We start from the raw sequence: 24,827 nt of genomic DNA on the forward strand, positions 1-24,827 counted from the left end.
CAGTTGAAAGGCGTTTTAGTGTTTTCAAAGATTGATTTGAGGTCAGGGTATCATCAGCTCAAGATTAAAGAGGAAGACATTGCAAAGACAGCCTTCAGTACCAGATATGTGCATTATAAGTTTGTAGTGATGCCTTTTGGTTTGACAAATATTCCTGCAATGTTTATGGATCTCATGAATAGAATTTTTAAGCCATTTTTAGATCTATTCGTGATTGTATTCATAAATGATATATTTATATATTCCCCAGATGAAGAACTTCATGCAAATCATTTAAGGCAATATTGCAAATCTTGAAAGGGAATGAATTGTATGCCAAGCTATCTAAATGTGAGTTTTGGTTAAGAAATGTGGAATTTATGGGGTATGTAATCACTAATGGAAAGATATCTGTGGATCAACATAAGGTGCAAGCAATAGCAGATTGAGCAAGACCAGCTACAGTGATTGAGGTTAGAAGCTTTGTAGGATTGACAGAATACTACAGAAGGTTTGTTGAGGGGTTTTCACAAATAGGTATGTCACAATTTAGATTGACTCAGAAAGCAGTGAAGTTTGAATGGACAGCTCAGTATGAATAAGCTTTTTAAAGGTTAAAATAATGTTTGATAACTACTCCAGTACTGACTATTTTTTCAGGATTAGATTTATTTTAGCTTTATAATGATGCAGAATAGAAGAGTCATTGCTTATGCTTCTAGGCAATTGAAAAATCATGAAAGGAATTATCCAACCCTTGATCTGGAATTAGCTACAGTAATTTTTGCCTTAAAGATCTGGAGGCATTACTTGTATGGGATAAGGTGTGAAGTTTTCACTGACCCACCAGAGTTTGAAGTATATTTTCACACAGAAAGAACTGAATCTAAGACAAAGAAGATGGCTATAACTCATTAAGGATTATGAGTTGAATATTCAATATCATCCGGGTAAAGCAAATGTGGTTGTAGATGCTTTGAGCATAAAGAATTTTGGTAGTGCAAATTGGGTGATTACTAGCAGCAAGAATTGATTAAGGAATTGGCGAAGTTAGAAATTTTAGTGGTTTAGCCCAATAATGCAGAAATTGTATTGTTGAATCAAACTATTATCCAATCAACTTTTTTAGAAAGGGTTCGAGAAGCTTTGTCACAGGATGCAGATTTTATTAAGATACTGAATATGGTTAGTGTGGGACACATTGAAGATTTTGAGCTTGATGCTAAAGGACTACTACGTTATAGAGGCATATTATGTATTCCAAATATTGGTGACTTAAGGAAAGAAATTCTTTAGGAAGCTCATTATTCAAGTTACACCATACATCCAGACAGTAACAAAATGTATCAGGACTTAAATGAAGTGTTTTGTGGTTAGGAATGAAGAGAAGTGTGACAGATATTGTATCAAAGTGTACTTCATGTCAGATGGTGAAAGTGGAACATCAGAAACCAGGAGGATTTCTACAGCCTTTACCTATACCTGAGTGGTAATAGGAAGATATTGCTATGGATTTTGTGGTTGGTCTATCTAGATCCAGAAGAGGATGTGATGTTTTATGGGTGATAATTGATAGGTTAACTAAGTCTGTACACTTTTTACCTATCAAACAATTTGATCTAGTTGAAATTGGCAAGCCTGTATATTAGCGAGATTGTCAGATTGCATGGGGTATCAAAGTCTATAGTATCAGATCAGGATGGAAGATTCACCTCCAGATTGTGAAAAAAGGTTTAAGAAGCTATGGGTACTAGACTTGCTTTAAGTACAGCTTTCCATCCTCAAACAGATGGGCAGGAAGAAAGAATCATCCATACTTTAGAAGATTTGCTCAGGTTATGTGTTTTGATTTTGGTGGTAAGTGGGAGACATATATACCACTGATTGAGTTTACCTACAACAATAGTTTTCAAGTAAGTATTGGTATGGCTCCTTATGAGGTTTTGTATAGGAGGTGTAGAACACCTCTAAGTTGGGCTAAGATAGAGGAAAAGAAGATTATTGGTGCTGATTTGGTAGATGATGCTACAGAAAAGATAAGGATGATTTGTGACAGATTGAGGGAAGTACAAGATAGACAGAAGAAATATTATGATGCCAAACACCAACCAGTTGAATTTGAGGTGGGAATGTTTGTTTTCCTTAAGGTCAGTCCGATGAAGGGAGTGAAGAGGTTTGGTAAAGCAGGAAAGTTGAGCCCAAGATATATAGGTCCTTTTGAATTTTCAGAAAGAATTGAAAATTGAGGGAAGTACAGGAAAGTTGAGCCCAAGATTGAGGGAAGTACAAGATAGACAGAAGAAATATTATGATGCCAAACACCGACCTGTTGAATTTGAGGTGGGAGTGTTTGTTTTCCTTAAGGTCAGTCCGATGAAGGGAGTGAAGAGGTTTGGTAAAAGAGGAAAGTTGAGCCCAAGATATATAGGTCCTTTTGAATTTTCAGAAAGAATTGAAAAAGTGGCCTATAGGTTGATTCTACTAGCACACATGAGTGGAGCACATAATGTGTTTTATATTTCTTCTTTAAGAAAGTATATTTCAGATGAAGCCCAAAAGATTAGTATTGAAGTGGTGGATATTCAAACAAACTTGACTTTTGTGGAAGAACTTAAAAAAATCATTGATTATGATGTTAAACAGTAGAGAAATAAAAAAAATCCCTTGTTTTATGGAGACATGGTTCAGAAAAAGATGCAATTTGGGAGGAGTCAGAAATGAGTGAGAACCACCCTCATTTATTTGGCCAAGGTATGACTTTAATTTATGGAATTGCTTTTAAATTTCGAGAACAAAATTTTTATTAGGAGGAGAAAATTATAAAACCCAAAATCGACGATTGTAGGCGTCACACGCATTTCAATGCGTTGCGACAAAATTTAAGTGAAAATTTAAAGTTAACAGATTTCGACGGAAATAATTTTATAAAATTCTACGCAAAATTTTGTACGATTTGATATGTAAAACATATATTTAATTTTGCTAAATTTTGGAGATAAAATTTTTAGAAGTCTAAAAATACCCAAACTACCTCTAATTATTTTTAAAGCCGAAATGTTTTAAGTGAGGGCATAGCGGTCTTTTGACAATACCTATCTTCCTAAATAAGGAAAATCGAACCCCCTTCCCTCATATTTCTTTCGGCCAAAGTAACGAAGAAGGGAGCCGATGGACGGGTGAGGCGTATGCGGCAAGGGCTCTGGCAGCTCCGGCGATTATTTTATGGCTAGAAAATTTGAGGAAATCATAGAGGAGACTAAGGGGAAGAAGAATGTATGTTTTATTTGAAGCAAAACCCTCTCATTTTTAAGATTTTTGGAAAGGAAAAATTTAAGTTTTTTCCAAAAATGCGTTTTTCTTCCAAAACTTATTTACAAAATCAATAAGAAAGGTTTAGAGAGGTGTTTTAACGATAGAAATGAAAATTTTCTCAAATTATTTTGAGATTTGAAAATAAGAGTTTTTACATAAACTTTTAATTTATTAAGGTGCTTTTACAAAAACGATTTATATGGGTATTATGAATGTTTCTAAATAAAAAATTTGAATTTTCTTAAGAAGTTGTATTTTTCATAAAATAAATTTAAAAATTAATTAACCTAATTATTAATTAGGTTTAGGAGAATGTTTAGCTTGATGATATGATGAAATTGATGATTTAGGGATTCTTAAAAATTGGATTTTTAATAAATCCGAAAATAGAATTTTAATTATCTTAATTATTGAAAATATCTATGATTTATGCTTAGTCTATTTGTAATTATCCTTAGGTGTGGATTAAGGAGACGACAAGTGTCTAAGCGACATCGTGAATCGTAGTGGTTATTTGATACTTATGAGGTAGGTGGTTACATTTAAATTAAGTCGATAAAATTTAATTAAGTTAATTTTGCACTTTCAAAATTTCATATGCTAATGTTTATGAATTCTTTATTTTGCTTTAGTTTTTCATTAATTGTTTATATTTATAACATGATATTAGAATGTTAAATATTTTAAACAAAACTTAAGGCATAAATGATACCATATTTATTACTCGAAAAATATTGAAGAACATATAATTTTATGAATAATTTTTGTTTCCTTAATGTATATAAATATTATGAATTTGCATGTGCATGATGATCCAGAGTACCAAATGATAATGAGGTTCTATGGAGCCAAATGGTAAAAGGTTCTACGAAGCCAAATGATAATAGGGTTCTTCGGAGTCAAATGGTCAATAAATGACCAATGACTGTGTACCTGATCAGTACAAAACTCTGGTACTTCCGAGATGGGTGCTTATTATATATTATGATTATGTAATTTATACATTTAATGGAAGGATTTAAAGAAAGAAAAGTTTATGAAAAAGAAAGGAAAAAAGATTAAGGGAAAATGTTTCAAGAAATAATTATGGAAATATATGTTAATTTATGCCTACAAATATTTATTATGATATTTTATTGTTTCAATTTCTATTTAATGACATGTTTAAAAATAGTTCTTGAATTTAAGTTAAATGTTTATCACCTGTTGAGCGTTGGCTTATCCTACGATTGGAAATGTTTTTAAGGAAATAGTGTTAAGAAGTGATGACAATGAGACGACAGTACACCTACCTTCGTAGAGGATCTCAGGAAGAAAGGTTTTATATTTTCTGTTATGTGTAGGAGTCAGTGGTTTATAATGAGGAGTCTATTGGAGTTTATGTTTATATTTATGCTATGTTTTTAGTAGTTGTGTTTTGAAGATATTATTAGAACCATTATGTTGATGGTTTAGTGGCTATTTCATAAGTTGTTTGGATGACATTTAAGTTTATGCCTTTTATGATATAAATTGTTATCTTTTAATTATTTTATATGTTTTTCCGTACGACTGTCTGTTCCCGTCCTATTAATTCGGGCTAGTCGGGCCGGGTCGTGACATTTAGTAGTGAATCTTTATGATAATAGACCTTTATGATCTAATATGAACATATAAAATCAAATACTCAAGTCGGCACCATGACTGTGTATTTGTTCAGTAGTTCATATCGTATCAACTCTCTATTCAAAGAGATGGATTAGATTTGAACTTAAGTTTATTTATTTATTTTTTTGACCCTCATATCATCCTCATATGTCACATGTGTACATACATCACGCTCGTCGGGGCCTATGCAGGTATTTCGTTTCCTTCAGATATCATATATATTTCCATGCGTTTCACATGATATATTTGCAAGATGACTATTGCATTTGGTATGATGTACATGTTATACATATATCATACTTGTATGCTTTTAGTAATAGTTGATAAAATTTTCAATTTTCAATATCTAATTCTACTGCTATACACTGGGCACTAAGTGACTATTCTAACAACTAGCCTTAATCGAAAGTTCTCTCTCGTTATCAGGAAGAATAATTAACTATAGGGGCTTGTGCCTATAGGAAACCTGAACTCATATCATAAAATCCTCACAAAAATGAGGGTGAAATCTCTGGGTAGTATCTTATCTAAATCCCAATATGCTTTTTGAAAATTTATCTTGGAACTTGAACTCGTTAAAGCCCTCCTCACCGACATAAGAAAGGAAAGCGCCACGGAGAGGCCGGGGCACAAATTTATGGAGCCCACAGTATGATTCAACGTTAAAGTATAATATAATTAATTTAACTTTGTTTTATTGGATATGGTTGCATATGGTTAGTTATTATCTAGTCTTTGGAGTAACTTATGTCAAATTAGTCCACACGGAGATTTGAATTTATAGCATATTTTTCTTATTGAATAAATTGCTTAGTTTTCATTATATAGGTCAATTATTATTTTTTTTTAAATTATTATATATTTTTTGTACTTTGAGCCCCCTCTGTCAAATAAGTGTACAAGGAATCATGAATGAATTACGTTTTTTTACCTTTTTCTAAATTTGTTAATTCACTCAAAATTTTCCTAGAATTTCTTGATCATGCGTGTTACCTGTATATATTTTACTGTGTTTTTACTTCTTAGCTCTCACAAATTCTGGTGTCCGAACTCAGTTTAATACTTTGCTTCTCATACTTTTGTAGCAATATTGTGATTCATAAAATGGGCTAACAATACTGTTAAATTAATTGCTTCTCTCCAGGATTGCATTAGCGATTAAATGTTTTCACTCATGTTTGTTTACTAATCATAATAATATCTATATTCCACTATGTTTGTGTATTAACATTTTTAATGTATTGTTTAGGTCATAAATGTGTATAATCAAGAATATGAGAGCGCAGCAGCATTCTGGCCGGATGTCCATGGTCGCATAATCTGTGCACTGATCATATCACAAGTTCTTCTTTTAGGTCTGCTAAGCACCAAAGAAGCTGCGAATTCAACTCCTTTTCTCATTGCTCTTCCTATATTGACAATATGGTTTAATAAATTCTGTAAGAGCCGCTATGAGTCAGCTTTCAAGAAGTACCCACTACAGGTAATTATACTGTGATCTTTAATTTTATTATTATTATTATTATTATTATTATTATTATTATTTTTTTGCTGTGATCTTTAATTTAAATTGACTGCATGGATGATAAATAAGTATAACAGAAAATTTAGTTTATTGATTTGCTCTTTCTATTATTGATGATTAAGCATAGAATTAGAGTACTTGTACCTATTGGAGAATGGTATCAACGAGATGTGCATTAACATAGATATTTATTACTGTATCAATTATTATCAACGTGATGTGCATTAAAATAGATATTTATTATAGTATCAATTATTATCTATAAATTATGGTTAGAAATAGGGATAATCAATTAGTATAATTGTATCAATTATTATCTATAAAGTAAGTCCCGTTGGGTTGGAGATATGCTAACAAGCCGGCATATTGATACGTAATAAGCAAACTATTCGGAATGCTAATACCTTTAAATACTAAATAAATGTGAAGATTATCACGTATGATGCATCGACATTTCTCCTCAAAGAAGCGTGCAGTGTACGACACGACACGAGTCCAAAACTCCTCCGACATGTGTCGGACACGCCGAGAACGTCCCAGTTTAAAAAAAAATATTAAATACAAATTGGACACGCGTGTCTTAAATATTTTATGAATTTTCTTAAATATAATTTCTTGTATTTATTTTTTTATTTATTTAAAATATAAAAAACTAAATTACTTATTTCCTATCCACAACGTCAAATCAATCGTCCGCACTTGATATCCCATTCATCAAATATTCTCATTTTCATTTCTCTTTGGCAGATTACGACTTTGATTTCACAACAATGTCCGATGTCATCTCAACATCGAAATATGACATCGTTACAACATCACCATTTCAAAACAATCTCTATATCAAAGTATGACATTGTCTTGATATTGATGCTCGACGCTAGCAATTTCTACACCCACAACTTGACATCTCATCTTTGTATGACACTTTCTCAACATCGGTGACCAATGCTATCTCAACATCAACGATAAACACCCTCTTAACATTGATGTCCGATATTTACTGCATAACATCGATGCCTGACTCTCGGCAGCATTGTCGTCTCCTCTCTCGATAAATGATAAACAATATCGACACCCGACTCTCAACATCCTAATATTAATCATTTAAATCACAAATTATAGTTAAATGACTTATCATTTCTAAATTATTTTTAATATTATACTCATTTAATTTTTATACACTATTTTTAAAATATAAAAACTATAATGTCATTTCCAACCTGTGTCCATGTACTATATTTTCGATAATTGACGTGCTCGTATTCGTGTCTGTGCCGTGTTGTCGTGTCCGTGTCTGTGCATCATAGATTATCACCTACCACAATCTTATCCCTCAGTAATCGATAATACATAATTTCAGGCGGTTGCATTGGTGCTTTCAGTAAGTATAGCGAAGCCCATGATTTATACCACCGTAAGTATGCAGAAAGCTTCGTTGTTCCATCCCCTTGTTGCCACACGTGTCAGGTACGCTCGCCAATTATTCCACAACTCAATGTATCCTTTGTGGTAGGTTAGCTAATCCACCTCCGCTCTCCCTTAACCGTCCACACGATGAAATCCTCACTCCGTCAGTTCAATGGTACAAGGCTAAACATCCCCGAATTGCTGCATCATCCTATCTGACAAATGCAATTCCACATGATTCTAGCTAATGAGGGGGACACGAGCAGTCACAGAAATCATTGTCCTCATGACAGATTAGAGGCATCCAAACCATAATTGTCTCAGTTTATGACATAAATATCACCATTGGTATTGCGGTAAATGGTGGGTTTTATCCTCTCACTTTCGTTGTAGTTGAGTCTGAATCAATTGAATCTTGGAGTTGTTCTGGCAGATTGGAACAATAGTATAGTAAGTACGATTAGAATTTTTTTTTTAAATTTAAATATTTTTTTATTTTAATAATAATCATAATCATATTCATAATCATAATCAGAGATGCGTCGTCATATCACTTGGGTGAATTTTTTTATTTTCTTCACACGAAGACCGCGATCAATATGGGTGTCTATTTAAGTTGTTTTGTCACTTTTTGTTTCATGAATGAATGACGTTTGAGTGAATTCAAATTTTGGTTCATGCATTATAGGTAGCATTTGCACAGTGTTGCATCTTTCACTCTTCTCTTTGGTCGTGTTTGATTGACTTGACCTTGTTATAGTCATCGAGGTCAGCAATTTGAGTTTATGGTTTTGCATTACAAAAAAGTTTTGCAATTCAATTGCAGGATGACATGTATTAGTCTCCTCATAGATTATATATTGACAAGATGCCTCATGCATTGGGTGTTCATTATATAAACGTTGCCTTGATAAATAGAGTATATTTGAACTCACCAAATATAAGCTTTTAAAACTCAATTACAAGTAGCATGAATGCTGTGAGAGTGGGCCAGGAGCAATGGTTAGTTTGCCTTATTTTTCATTTTGTGAATCACAAAAAAATAGCCTATTTGCAATTCATTGATAAAACCACATACATGTCTAAAAGACTTTAAATTTACATGAAGCCTCATTTTAACAAGGAATATGAGAGATTTTGTTTAGTTTCTCATTTTGCAGTTCATAAATTTGCTGGTATAAAAATATTTAGTTGGCCGCAGGTGTATTTAGTCAAACTTTAATCCCCTTTCTTCTCGTGCTCTTCAACATACCTGGTATTATGAGTAGATTCTATTTATAAAGCTTGATTTTGATTATTCGTATTGATCAAGATTGTACTATTGTCAAACTTCTCAAGTTGAATTCACAACGGCTGAAATAAAACTCAAACCGTTAATTTTCTTTTAAGTTTCACAAAATTGCTTGCTATTCAGCATATCGAACTGGCTAACATAAGAGTGATCCAAACCTATAAAATTAATCAAGTTTTTGTTCTATTGACGCATCTTGTTTTTGCTTATCACAAACAGGAAGCCATGATGAAGGATACCCTGGAACGTATCAAAGAGCCAAATCTGGACTTGAAAAACTTCCTTCTAAGTGCTTATATCCACCCAGTATTCAAGGAGATGGATGAAGATGACAGCGTTTCTTGCTTTGACAAGGATGGAGAGTTTGAGAATGTTCTGGTACCTACCAAGAGGTCTTCTCGCAGAAACACACCAGTGCCCAGCAAATACAATGACTCAGCTTCACCCTCTCTTTCTGATATTGGTAGAGAACAGCAGTTGTGAAATTTGCTAATCTTTGTATAGTTGTGGTGTGTTCACATGTACAGTAGGCCTACTTACAAGATTGCTTCATGTGTGATGTCTGGTAAGTTTGCTATCCCTTCTTCATTTTATGTTTTTATGTTCTCACTGCTGAGTTTTCGATATGGAAGAATCATGAACCTTGTTCACCTAAAGAATTGAGTATGGTGCGCTGAGTAAGGCTTCATTTGAGACGGCTTTCTTACTACTTCTTAAAGCAGCTTTCTAGTACAAAAGTTTAAATTTTTGTACTAAAAAGCTGCTTCTGGAAGCAGTAAGAAAGCCGTCCCAAACGAAGCCTTAGTAATTTTTTTGAACTGAAATTGCAGGAATTCTTCATAGAATTTTAAAAGGCACTTGTTACTAAAGTTGACGTGGAAATGTTTTTCATCAAGAGTTTTGAATTTTAATATGGTGTCTTTTTCACTGATCGAGAGTTGTTGTTAGGTACTAGTAAAAAGATGACCAGGGGATAAATCTTAGCAAATCTCAATTTTGGGAAAATTTTCTCTTTTGATGGCATAAATCTTGATATGAAATAATGCACATTATTTTGGTTTATTTAAATTGTATGGAATTAGCAGCAGCAGTTCTTCATTTACTTCACTTAGGCCCAACTTTCAGTTCATTTTCTACTCAAAATTCTTGTAAAAGAAGCAAATTGCATACATCAACCCAGTCATGATGTGGAGTCTGATTTCTCTCGGTATATTTTGAATTAAATCCTTTAAAATCTGAAAATCATTCACACAAAATCTGGTTCTTAGATTTTTGATTAAATTTAAGCAAGTTCATATATAAGGCAAACTTTTCTTGTAGTATCTTTGAAATTAATGAAACTATCTTTCTATATGATTGTAAATTTAGGCGAATAGTGTAGGACCATGCAAGTACTTGTCCTTATTTTCTGGTGTTTTTTTTTTGTTTTTTACAAATTGTTTTTCTAATTCTTGCAGTTGTCAATGTTCTTATTCGAGTGCTTTCCTAATAGTTGATATCAAAATTGGGCTGTGGTGTTCTCAATAAAAATGGAAACAATAGCCTTTAGGGATAGGATAGTGAGGATTGATAAGATGTATGATATGGATTTCAAGTATCTAATGATTCACATTGAGGGTTACATGTATTAGAATTAGTAAACCCCTCTCTCTCTCTCTCTCTCTCTCTCTCTCTCTCTCTCTCTAAAAAATGAAGCCTATAATTATGACCCTAGAAGATTGAGTTTCCTGGACAAACAAAATTTGAGGGTTCTACTCTCTGTTAGTGATGAAGACTGTATCCTTCAATATATTGGATGAGAAGATCACGGGTGCAACTGTTGACTTCTTTCTGCAAAACAAAGTTTATAATCTTGGTTGATCCATTTTAAATTCGAGTGTGACTCATGCTAAGTTAATCCTTATTCAAACTAAATTTAGTTAAAACAAATTGGGTCGAGTTAAATCAAAATAAGCCAAACTTAGTTCAGTAGAACGAAGTATACTACAAAGCAATAATGTTAGACATCTATTAGTAGTGCAGAAGTTCTTCAATCTGAGAATTACGAATAGTGCTATCAAAATAGAGCATATCAATGAATTCAATCTGATTAGAATTCACCTTAGCTTGGTTGATTTGAACTTCATCAATGAAATTTGTGTAATCTTGGCACTTGTGCTTGATGTTCTGTTAGACTGGTTCCTAGTGGACCGGTCCAACCTGCCCCTTGCCAAGGGCCCGCTTAAGTGTATAGGAGGCGAGCGGCAAGAGAGTGGGAGAGGGAGATGGGGCCCACTAATTCAAATTTAAATGTTTTGGAGCCAAAGGAGGCGGCGGCAAGGGCTGATTTGTCATTTGGCTTAAATGATTAATTGCATGCTTTAAGTAAGGGGGGAAAATTAGGGTTAGGGTTATGTTTGGTTTGTGGCTGATTTTGAGAGACCGTCTTGGTGTCTTGGGATCTAGATTTGTCTAGAGGTTGGGAGAGATTAATCCTCCTCTTGAATTGATGATCACATGTTAGTTGTTTTTCTCAATAAAAATTGTTGTTTTCCTCTGATTTTTCTCAAACTTGTAGAGTTTTCTCGCTGTTTTTTTGTCTCTCTTGTTTGGGTTCACTTGAGATTTTCAAGTATTTCCTAACGTGTTTATCACTTCCAAAGAGTTGTAGAATTTTGATGTCAAGTAGTAATTCATTCAACTATATAAATCTAAAACTTAATGGTGTATATGACTTGAGAAGATATGATAATTAGTTAAGGATCTTTTATTGCTCTGAATTTTGAAAGTAGAGACAGTAATGTAAGGAAATATAATAATGGGGCTAGATCCAAATCTTTGCGAAGGATCCAATCTAAAGTTCATAATAATGTGCTCTAATGATGTGGCAAGCTTTATCCATGTAAAAGGAGATTGTCTACAAGCGAATGGTGTAAATAGTTCAAATTAGTTGCGTGAATCTGTGAATGTTGCAAGTGAAGAAATCTGTGGTGTATTGGTCTTTAGTGTGGATAGTCTTATGAAGTCTTGTATTGTGGATTGAGGTGTGTTGTTTCACTTTACATAAAAAAGTTAGAACTATTTTGTAGGAGATTGAGAAAAGGTTATGAAAGCTTCACAATGTGGAAGACATTCCTAGCTTGAAGTGGAACCTGATCTAGATTGAGGTGTTTGGTGAAGTAAACTTCTTCCTTTTTATTAATACTTAAAAGGTGACCAAGGGTGTTATATCGATCTTATGGAAGTGATGATGACATTTTACATTTGGGACGATTTTCTTACTGCTTCTTAAAGCAGCTTTCTAGTACGAAAATTTTACTTTAAGAAGAGTTAAGAAAGTCAGCTCAAACGAAGCCTAAATTTAGTGAGAGAAGAATATCTTAATGAGATAAAAGTGGTAAAAATTGTGTGGGAAAATAATTTTTATCCTTTTACTCATCTCTCTGAAAGTAGTGAAAATATCTATGTATAGATGTATATATTATAGAATATCATTTAACCACATAAATCCTTATGATATGATGTTCTCTTTCTAGGGGAGTATATAGCCAAAGGGTCTTAGGTTGATAGTTCTAGTTCAACTTGTATGGCCATGATATGAAATAAATGAAATGAATAATAGTGCATGAATGAGCATCCCACTTCATGACAATTTTTCTCTGTTCCAACATGAATGTGATGAAATGATATGATAGTTTATGTGCTAGTATTAATGATATTTATGCCATCACTTGAATTGCTGTCTTATATGTCATGCCTCCTTATATAAGAAATTATGATTAACAAATCAAGTATGATATGATATAACACAATCTTGCTTATTAAGATGATTTGAAATTATTGTCTAGTGTATAATCAAGTAGTCGACCCCATGCTGTGGGATAAAAACTTGATGTTGTTGTATGATCAATTCTTCAGTAAAAAAATAATTTGTGATGAAGTTGCACAAAATTGGTATATGATCGTATATTTTGATTTACATATGGGTGTAAAAAATGTGTTTCGAGTCTAGTTCTGGTCGAACTTGATATTGACCCGCTGTTATTTTACATGACCCGAAGCCTACTCTTTTTTACAAACAGGTCAGAAATCCCCACCCAGACTCGACCCGAGATGGCCAGTTTTTTAAGTTGTGTCAAATATTAACATCCATAAATTTATGTATCATACATATTGTTAATTGGAGATATGGATCATGAGATCTTATCATAGTTTAGAACGTGTTTCTCGAAGTCTCTTTTGTGACTGTTAGTGGCTCTGATAAATATGTATCAGGTGATGTGAGTCCATGATGTTAATATTAACTTGATAAATGAAAGTTGTCGTTATGATGTGAGTCTAAGCCTTCGTTTTGGACAGCTTTTTTTCTCTTTTTTAAAGTTATTTTTTAGTAAAAAAGAAACCCCTTAAACTAGAAATTGTTGTACTAAAAAGCTACTTTAGAAAATAATAAGAAAGCTGTTCCAAACAAAGTCTAAGATGTAACCGATCCTATGTAGTGGGATAAAGATGTGTTGTTGTAGTAGTATGTAATTATAATTTATTATGTTATTTGAATATTTCTCTCTACTTACTGCCATGGTGTATGATGTCCAAGAGCTCCTTGTTTAGCATTTTTGAAGATTTCATTTTAATAAAATCTAAGTCGTTTGCTGAAGTTGTCAATATGAACAAGAACTTGTTCTCTCTCGAACTTTTATTTGGTCCGATGAACGTACGTAGAGCTACGTTCGGCCGGCACTAAGATCGCAGGCACAAAACGAGAAATACCATATATTATTATTATTTCAAATTTATCTTGTTTTAAAGGAAGTAACATTTTAAATAAACATTTATCTTATTTTTTATTAATAACTTAATATAAATTTCATAATTCATTTTTTAATTTTTTTACTGATCGAAATTGTTACTTTCTTTGAAATTCATATTGAGAATTTCAGGACGATGAGTTTTTTTTCTCTCTATTTGTTTCCAAGAAATGATATTAGAACTTGATTGTCATATTAAATCAATTAGAAATAATTCTCTCCAATCATGTAATTAATTATTTATTTGAGATTTTTTATAAAAAGAAAATCTACTTTTGAGAATTGTTTTCTTTAAAAAAAAATTGTAGTTTACAAGTATGAAGTACTTGTAAATAATTTTCAATCACTTTTTCACTTCTATTTTTAGAAACCGAGTAATCAAATGGAATCTTCTTCACTGTTTTTCTTCGTCATTTACATTCATCGTCTCTAGGGGCGTCAATTTCAGGTCACGGGTCGGGTTTGGGTTAAACCTATAATTGATTAGGCACTGTTCGGCCTATGCGGGTTTAGGTCAACCCGAGCCATTTTTGCAAACAGGACAATTTTTCGGATCCAAACCCAACCCACTTTGGGTTCGGGTCAACCCGACCTGACCTGTATATTTTGTGGAGATTGCTTGAGTCACTTCTTCGGCTCCTTCGTTGCAGTTCAACTTCGCTCCTTCGTCGACGACGGGAGCTCGCTCGTTGTGAAGGTAACTTTCTCCATTTTTTTATTGATGTTAGGCTTTGTTCCGACTTCCACAGGATGGCAAGAGGCATGGAGATTGCACGAGTCGCTTCTTCGGCTCCTTCGTTGCAGTTCAACTTCGCTCCTTCTAAGCTTCGACGACTGGAGCTCACTCGCTGTGAAGGTAACTTTCTCGTTGCTGTTCGGCTTCTTTCTGACTTGTTTAGGAGGTGTGCAGATTGCAAGAGTCGCTTCTTCGGCTCCTTCGTTGCAGTTCGATTTCGCTCCTTCGACGAAGGTCTCTCGCTCGTTACTACGCTGTGAAGGTAACTTTTTTCGGGTCATTCCCGGATTTTCGGGTCAACCAGAACCCGACCCGATTTTGCAAACGGATCGGTTTTTCTGACCTGAACCTGACCCGTTTGGGGTTTGGGTCAACCTAAAACCGAAATTTCGGGTCGGGTTTTCGGATCTGATCCAATATTGACAACCGTAATCGTTTCTCCATACACATTTTTGTTTGAAATTGTAGAAGATGAATTGAGGGTTTTCTTTTCAAGAATATATTTGTAACTGACTTAAAAACTGCTTGCAGAACAATGGGTGTAAACGAGTTAAGTAGAGTCATGCATCTACCTAATCGAGTTTGTTTACTAAGCTCGAGCTCGACTCGTTAAAAAATTATAGCCTCGAGCACGACTGGATTTCTTAGTTTTAAATTAAAAATATACACCTTTTTAGAATTTAATTTTTTAATATAAAATTAATTTAAATTATTAAAATATATTATATAATACTTATTTAAATTAAGAATTAAATATATTTTAATTTACTCGAACGGCTCAACGAGCTTTCGAGCCGAGCTAGGCTTAAGCTCGAACTCGAACGCGTTTAATATACAAGCTCGACTATAGGCGCTTGAAATCATGACTCGATAAGCTTGACTCATGAGTTTGTTAATGAGTCGAACTCGAGCTCATAAAATGTGCATGTCGTTATTGAGTAAATGAATATTTTATATACATAAAGGTTGTATTAATCTATTTTTATAAATGCATTGCTCCAAATCAAGGACCCGAAGCATTGTTGGAAGGTTCAAACAACAATTTGGATTACTAAATGGTTTCCAAACATAACAAGCTTATAATCAAATCGAGCGGCTAGACGAGACAAATCCAACGAGCCTAAGATCACTGAATTCCAACATCACTAAGACATTCAAATGACCATCAAACGGTTCATGATCAAAGGATTCAACATTGGCCGTCCATCCAACCACTCTCCATTTACTCTTAATCTATCACCTATTTACGGGCCATGCCACTCCAAAAATCTATAAATAGCCCTCTCATTTCTCTTGAAAGGGGATCCAAGTAAGAAGAGAAGAGAAATAAGAAAAGGAAAAAGCTCCTCCTCGACCACCGCCTGAGTTCGCCAGAACACCACATGAGGCCCTCGCATTCGTTGGACCACCACCTGAGGCCCTCGCCTTCGCCGGACCACCACCTGAGGCCCTTTCCTTCGCCAGACCATCACCTGAGGCCCTCACCTTCGTCGGACCACCACTGAGGCCCTCGCCTTCGTTGGAGCACCACCTGAGATCCTCGCCTTTGCCGGTGCACCACTTGAGGCCTTTGCCTTCGCCGGACCACCACTTGAGGCCCTCGCCTTCGCTGGACCACCACTTGAGGCCCTCGCCTTGCCGGACCACCACCTGAAGCCCTCGACGGATCCCCGCCTAAAGGCATGAACTCCGCCAGACCAATACTTAAGGCCCTAAACTTTGCAAGACCATCAACTCACACCAGAATTCTGTCAAGTCGCTGTCAGACTACTAACTGACACCCCAACTTCCAAGTGATGCCATATTTTACATTAGACTTCAACCATACGGTTGACATTTGTAATCTGATCGCCCTCTGGGATGAGTCAGTCCACTGTAATCAACTCAAATTCTAGTGAAATCATTTCAACTGGGCTAGGTCTCATGGTTTTTCCCCATTTCAGGGTTTTCCACGTAAAAAATCTTATGTTCTCTGTGTGTGAGCTAGATATCCGTGCAATGCTAAGACTCTATCGCCGCGTATATTCTAGCCCTCAACAGTTATATTAATTATACTTGTTAAGTTATAATTCAAATTTTTTTTTCTGTCTTTTAATTAATGTTTTCTCCATTTTATAGTTTATTCGTAGAATATTAATTGCCTATATATGTATATAGTAAGAGAATAAGATGATTTGTAAACTGAGTATTTGTATTCTACTTGCTGTATTAGATTTTAGTAAGGTGCGATGTCTATTTTCTTATATAAGAAAGTTGATAAATAAATCAATTAATTTTATTGACTATATATATTTATAAACTAAATATTTTTCATTTGCAATTATTATTCATTAATTTAAAATTAAATTAAATTAAATTAAATTAATATATCACCAAAGTGATCTTTTTATTAGATCGATTTATTTGATTTATACATAATTGAATAATGCTAAAAAGTTTATAGAAGTCTATGCATAAAATAATCGGCCCAAAGGAAGATTATTTTTTTATTGTACTATAGAGATGTTATAATAAATATGTGATAATTTTATAATCACATGCAATAGGTTGGTTAAAAAAAGAGGTATTTTTGGCGGAATTTATTATAAATATTTATTAATTAAAATTTTAAGAGTGCCGAAGAATAAAAATACTTTTTTTTTGTGACGAGAAAGTACTGTCCTTAGGCCAGTGAACCCCGGTCGACCTAGCATGCAACCCACACCAATTTACACGGGCCAACACTTAAGGTTTTCACTGCTTGCCAGAATAAAAATACTCAGTTTGATCCCCAAACCCCAACCAAAATGATGTTTAAATAATTGGCCATTAATGGCCTTGGAGGCTATGTCCATAGGTATTGGTCATTAAGACGGTGGATTCCATGTGGCAAGAGGAAACCAAGACATTCCAAAGATAGGAGGAAAAAATGAAGGAGTTTGAAATATTAAAACCTCTAGAAGGGAACTTTTATTACGTCCTCTGACCGGACGTAGCTCTACGTTCGGTCAGAGGATTGTTACTCGGTTTTTGCTCGGTATTTGGTCGGTATTGCTAGGTATTCTTGGATAATAACGAGGAATACCGCTCTGTGTAGATCAATACCGAGTAATACCGAGCAATACCGAGTAATCATAAAAAATACCGAGTTTTTCTAGAAAAAACTCGGTATTTTTTTTGATTACTCGGTATTACGTACTCAGTATTTTGTCTTCACATAATGGTATTTCTCGTCATTGTTGGTATTGCTCGGTATTTCTCGTTTTGTGCCTGTGATCTTAGTGCCGGCCGAACGTAGCTCTACGTACGTTCACTGGACCAAATAAAAGTTCGAGCTCCGTTTGCTTAAGCCCTTAGGACTTGACTAGAGGGGTCCATGTGGGTATATGAGCTTTATTGATTCCTCTTAGCGTGGGATTAATTCCATTAGGACTTGGGTGTATTTGAGTGAATCCTAGATTGCTAAAGGAGGTGATTTCACGAAACAAAACTAGTTTAAAATGTTATATTTGATGATAATGCTTGGGTTTGGTGCCTAAGTGTTTACCTAAATCCTAGGGCTCTAAAGGGACATCATAAGATAACTAGGTGGCCTAAATTTAGTTAATTGCATTCACATGTCTTTATTTACATAAGATCCCTCAATCAATCTTAATTTGAATATATTTAACTAAGGTGGATCTAGGTGGCCCAAGTGGTTCTTAAGGATCCCTTAAAGATAAGGCTTATTCATAACCTATGGGGACTAAAGTAGGAACTCCTTAGGAGTTAGTATGCTAAAGTTGGAGGGCTCCTGTGCTAGGTTGACCCATTGAGTTAAAATCATACTTAGGTCTTACCACAAGAAGTCTAGCTTGATCTATGTGGAACTCCAAGCTTTAAGCTTTGGTGATAGTCTATAATATTCCCTTATTACAACTTAATGTTGCTTATATCAAGGTTAAAGGGCCAAAAGGTTAGGTTGATCCATTAAAGGTTTGATCAAATCACAGGGCCATTTAATAAACTTAGGCTTAGCAAAAGTGGGCATAAATAGTGTGATGTGGCTCATGATTGCCTTAAGATTTGGTCGAATTAGATAAAGGCCCACTAGGCCAATCTATGATGACTTAAAATCTTGAGATTGATTACAAAGTTTTTGAAACTTCTATCATTATCATAACCGACCTAAACTAATCATTGGTAGCCCTAGTTCGGATTAAATGATTTTCTTAAGGGTGGGTCATCCTCACAAATTTCATAAAAGGATCTAGGTTGGATTTACTAAGGCCTAAGCTCCAATGAGCTAATATAGCCTAGTAGCAGTTAGATTAGGTCTTGGAATTAGCTAATGATTCTTGGTCCTTAAGATGGTCCATTGGGCTATATATGATCATGGATAAGCCTAAAGCTTTCATTAAATTGAGCTAAGCAAAATAAGGGAATAATGGCCAAATTAGGGCAACCCAATGATCTTGGGCGGGTAAAATGTGAGTCAAGGAAATTATCTAAGGTTTCCCATTGGGATTAATGAGTTGGGAATTACCAAAACTAATGTCAATATATTGGAGGTGAGATTCAACTCCCATGTCAAACCAATTCATATATATCCTTTCAGTGCTCAATCATTAGAGTAGATGATTCTTAAGTGTGTCTTTGATATTTGAGGCATTATTGTATCTCTTTTACTTTAAGCAAGGAAAATAAAAAATATATTATTTAATCAAAATAAATGGTGGAATTATTTTGACAATTAATGAATATAATTAAATTTACTTAATAAAGATTACTTATTTACAAGTCAGTTTAAATCTCTAAGAGAACATTATGATGATCATTATCTATGTAACAAAATGTTATACTATGCCAATATTTACACATTAAATAAAATATATAGAAGTGACCTTGTTAGTTGTTTTTTTACCAATATTAAACTTCTTAAATTATCATTTATGTGATACATAGAAAAAAAAGAAAATTAATCTAGAATAACATTTAAAATTAAAATTAGATATCAAATACTATAATTATTATATATGGATCTACTAGGTTAATTATTATATATGGATCTACTAGGTTCCATAGGTAATACTCTTAATTATTAAATTTATATATTTTTAGAATTCATAAAATTGGTAAAATTGATTTAAAAAGATAAAAGGAGTATCTATTAATTTGTATTTGAAGTGTCAATGGGGGAGATTTTATAAATATTATGTTCGAGTCATTTTATGATGCTTAAGAAGTTTTCGTAGTTTCCTAGCCCTTAGGAAATCGCTAAACATTATAGTATAACCTAAAACTTAAAAATCTTTTAAACATGCATAAAATGTTACTAAATAAATTTACTCAACAAAAATATTTCTTTGAATAAGCAATAATATTATGTGATTTATAAGGTAAACATCAAATTATCATCAACAAAATCCCCTATAAAATTTTAAAATATTTAAAGCCTAATATTTCTCGTTTTCATATATTTAGTTTGAGTGCTTCCTGTTTAAGAATGGGAAAGACAATATTAAGAAAGTTATGCCAAGTTCGACCGAGGGATCTTTCTAGGATGTTTGAACTATGGTAAAGCTTATAGAGTATCCAATAAGAAAACTTCAATAAGAAAAGAATCGATATATGCCAATCTGATTAATCCTAATAAAAACTATCAAGATTAAGGCTTTGTTTGAGACTTTTTTCTTATTGCTCTCTAAAACAACTTTTTAGTTAAAAATTTTTTGAATTATATTTTTTTGCATAGAATGCTACTTTAGAAAGTACTAAGAAAGTTGATCCAAATGAAACCTAAATGACTTAAATAATTAAGGTTATCATCAAAATTAAATATATATCTAAAATTGGATTAAGTAAAATTATAAAGAATGAGTCACTCAACCTTTTCTTACCTAAAGAGTAAAGATATGCATCTAGTCACTCAAATAAAATTATTAATAGAGATTCATCTCAAGGTGTTTGGAGAAGCAATATTAGAAATGAAATAAATCACTCAACATCTTTATCTCAAATAGAAACCTTATGCATAAAAGAATTCCCAAAAGATGAATTCTGATATTAATGCATAAGAAAGTAAATTAATTTATTAGGAATGATGTATGTAAACTAGTTTCAAGACCCAAAACTCAAAATGTATTAAGATTTATGTATAAAAATAAGTCAAATGATTTAGGTATTTTGGTTGGAGATAAAGTATGTTTGATAGGATATAGTTATAACCAAATTGAAGGTGTTGCATTTGATAAATTATGTAGCATGATAAAAAAAATTATTAGGTTATTTTTAACATCAGCAAAATTTTAAGGATTCAAATTATATAAAATTGATGTTTAAAGCACCTTCTTTAATAGAGTGCTATAAGAATGTATATTTGTACTGATCATAGAATACTCTTACATTATGCACTCCATTCAAGTCAAAATATTTACATATTTTTATAATAATATCATTGTGGATGATAAGTATAAGTATCATGTAAATTATCGTATACATGACTTTAAACTTATCATCAGCTAAGAATATATAATTTGTGTTTTTGATGTTCCTAAAAATGGTCTCATGATATGGGCCATCAAATGATTTTGTCACCCATTAAATTGAACCGAAGCTAATATTATCCAACATTAAATCCCTCACCCAATCACATCACTACTTAAACTCCCTATCTCTATAAGAATTACATTTATTATATTACATGCCATATTAAAAAAAAAAAGCGATTTATTTAAGGAAACATGAGATCTCTCTATATTATGACCCATTATGTTCTCACCAACAATATTACCTTTTGATGTGAGTAAGGCTCTTTTCTCTCCCATACAAGCATTTATAAGAATGCAAAACCCATTGTACATTTAATATGATCCGTAGCCATGTTATGAAATTTATCCTAACCTTTAAATATCTTGATATCAAGCTTAGTGAACTTCTACTAATAACCATTCTCATTTTTTCTCTGATATCAATTTTTATTATCTATCTCTCTCGCCATGGTGTTGCACTTCCTATATTGCTTGACCTATATCATCTTATTGTTTATGTGTGTTTGGGGGACTTAGTGAGATATCTCGAGATGTACATCATATTGATTGGCATTGGAAAAGGGTAATTCAACATTAGAATGAAGAATAACAAACACCGCCCAAGATAATTATGTGCTTTGATGATGGTTATGATTAGATGTCTAAATTTGTTTGCTGTCTATCCACCCGTATTGTGTTCTATAATAAAGGAGAAGAATAATAGAACACATATTAGGCTATCTAAACTATCTTTGATTATGATTGTGATATTTAATTAAATTGTGACTATAATTGTACTAATATATATTTTAGTATTATTATGCTTGATTTTGATCTCACATCATTTTTACTCACTACTATTTTTTGTAATGCTATATTTTGATTAGGGTTATTTATGTTTATATATATATAACATATCTGTATCCACGAAAGAAAATAATTTCTTTTTATTTTACTTAAAATGATTTCATTATTCCTAATGAAAATTGATACACTATGAAATCAACATCATGTAGTAGAATGTTACATATTGTATATGTTTCAGCTTGCATCTATTCATCTACCAAATATGTTACACGATATGTAGGAAATCCACTATATATTTTTTTTTCATTTTTCATTGGAATTGAATTCATTCTGAATTGTGAATACATATGTATTCTTGACATACTGAAATGATTGCTGTTATTGGTATCAAACCTATGCGGGCTTTCCTAAGTGTTTTACTACTAAGTATAGCTATATGATTTTCGGCCAATCTGTCTATTCAACAAATAAATGGAAGTTTGACCTATCAATATCTATGGACTTGGATCATCAATAATGATTATATATATAATATTTTCTAGCTAAATTTATTATCATCAAAATGTGGGAGATTAGTGAACTGATGAATCCATGCTAGACAATAGAATTTATTAATTTAATGATAATAAATATATTAGGGAATTGGATTTGATGGTTTATTTGGGTTTTGTGTAGATAAATAAGTTACACCATTTGAATCGATACTCCACATATGAAGATGGTTCCATAGATTTAGAATACTTTACTTTTGTTCATTTTATGTAAGAGATACGTGAATGAGAAATCGAAGGAAGCTGGAAAGATAGAAAATTATTTAAGCTTTTTAGTATTTTAAAGTAAAGCCTTTGTATAATAATATCTAATTTATTTCAAATTTGTAGTATGCTTCTGTCTTGGGTAATACCATCTTAAGCTAGTCATGACTTTCCTGGAGCCATTCAAACTTTTTTTTGCGCTGTTCATTCTCCTTGTGATTGATAAAATATCTACAACCCTTCGGTAATGTTTTCCTTTATCAACCAACGTTAAAATAAGTGCTTCATCCTTTAACTTTCTTATTACTTACATCTTTTTCTATAAAATTTGGCGAGAGATGAATGATAAGAGTTTTTTAATAACAATCAGAGCTCACTTACAGGTACTATGGTGAGAGTCAATCTCCAGCTGGCTTACAGCTTACGAAGGAAAAAATTCAAAGATTTTTGGCTCACCGAGGTAAAGAACTTGCTTAACGTATTGAAATTTGTCCACAAAGACCTGGAATGAGCGATGGTCCTTCATTTGTTGTGCCTGTTAATGTGCTGTCTTCCACCTTTGATATTACTGGCTGGCTTTTTAAATTTATTGCTGTTATTTTTGAGTAGATCGTTTTGTTTTGCTCTAAATTTGTGTGCAGCTTGGATTTTATCCCCCCTTTAGCCTTATTCTTTTTTGGTCAGTGATTAAACGGATTTTTGTCAATTTTTGCTCATTGAACTCTTCAAGTTTTTTGGGCCATGGGTGATGAAGATGCCCTCAGTTTAGCGAGTTCGGACAATGGACCGTCCGGAAGTGAATCAGAATGCGTCACGTCACCCGGTACATAGCGGTACACAACAAACGAGTGATGTGGCGTGTCCTGCTTCGCCTCTAGACGGCGTCCATATTCCCACAGAATAATTTCACTAGTTTAGCAGCTATCGTGTGCCTTTTTTTTCTAAGTGGTACTAGCTAAGCTTTCTTGTTTAGCAAACCTTTCCTCCTGTTTTGATGTTGGTTCTGATATGAATGAATTGAATGCCTTAAATAACGGCTATTGCTACAGAAATCTTCCTTTATTTTTGTGGGTGATGATAGTTTTAAACTAGGAAAATAAGTACTTCATGAATGTTATATTTATATATTGACTGATAAGTCTTTAGAAGCTTCAATCAATTATCCAGATTTGTGTATTAGGGGATCTCCTGTGTTCCATCCCATTTGAATGGAAGTTGTTCCCTACGATAGAAATTGTCTTTATTAGGGAAAATTATTCTGTGCAGACGCCGAATGCCGTCTAGAGACCAACTAGAATCTCCATTCGATACAGCAGCTTGGTACCGCGCTCGGTTTCATGCTCGGTACTACTAATGTGGCACATTCTGGTTGGTCTCCGAACAATGAACTGCATTCGCCATCCACACAGAATAATGTCTCCTTTATTAGGGGCCTCTGTATCCTTATCACCGGATGGTATCTTCCATGCCTCAACTTCTTGTTTAGGGACCATTGCCACAAGAAATACATTGTGAATGATATATTTATATATTGAAAAATAAGTCTTTAGAAGCTTCAACAAATTATCCACCTTTGCCCATCTAAACTATTGTATGAGGGGATCTCCAATGATGCATTCCATTTGAATGGAAATTTATTGTTTGATATAAATTGATTTGATTAATTATTTCATCTCACATGCACCAAACTCTTCTTCCAAAGCCTCTATTTACAATTTCTCAAGTCTCTCCTCATCCCATTCTAAGTACTTTGAATGATTTTTTACTTTACACTATAACCTCATTTTTTTATTTACTAATATTGCATTTCGAAAAATTTTGTTGTAATAGAGAAAAGGTATTTATAACATTATAGCTTTAGTTGAAGATCATCACACACATAGATAAATAATAGTTGAATGAGACACTAGTAATTTTACATGAAAAATATGAAGAAGAAAAAACGGCAAGACCTAACCTAGTTGAAATGATTTCACTATATGTTGTTGATTATAATTGATACTCTTCCCCATAATTGAAGAACATACTAATACATTATAGTAGGCTTGAACCATAAAAGATGAATCACATTGTGAAAATTGGTGAAGTCTTGA

The 24,827-nt window shown here is 33.2% G+C and overlaps 1 protein-coding gene across 4 annotated transcripts in view; it reads left to right on the top strand.

The window, feature by feature from the left end:
• The window catches only part of LOC110106919 (calcium permeable stress-gated cation channel 1), a 71,379-nt gene extending 61,559 nt beyond the window's left edge, over positions 1 to 9,820 (top strand). For all 4 annotated transcript variants that reach the window (XM_020837008.2, XM_028698907.1, XM_028698906.1 and 1 more), the window contains 2 exons: positions 6,188 to 6,421; positions 9,381 to 9,820. In XM_020837008.2, the coding sequence (XP_020692667.1) occupies positions 6,188 to 6,421; positions 9,381 to 9,644 (498 nt within the window). In that variant the 3' untranslated portion in view covers positions 9,645 to 9,820. The remainder of the gene's footprint in view (positions 1 to 6,187; positions 6,422 to 9,380) is intronic.
• Positions 9,821 to 24,827: the final 15,007 nt, after the last annotated feature.

Source organism: Dendrobium catenatum, unplaced genomic scaffold (genome assembly GCF_001605985.2).
Source record: "Dendrobium catenatum unplaced genomic scaffold, ASM160598v2 fragScaff_scaffold_1177, whole genome shotgun sequence".
Taxonomy (NCBI): domain Eukaryota; kingdom Viridiplantae; phylum Streptophyta; class Magnoliopsida; order Asparagales; family Orchidaceae; genus Dendrobium; species Dendrobium catenatum.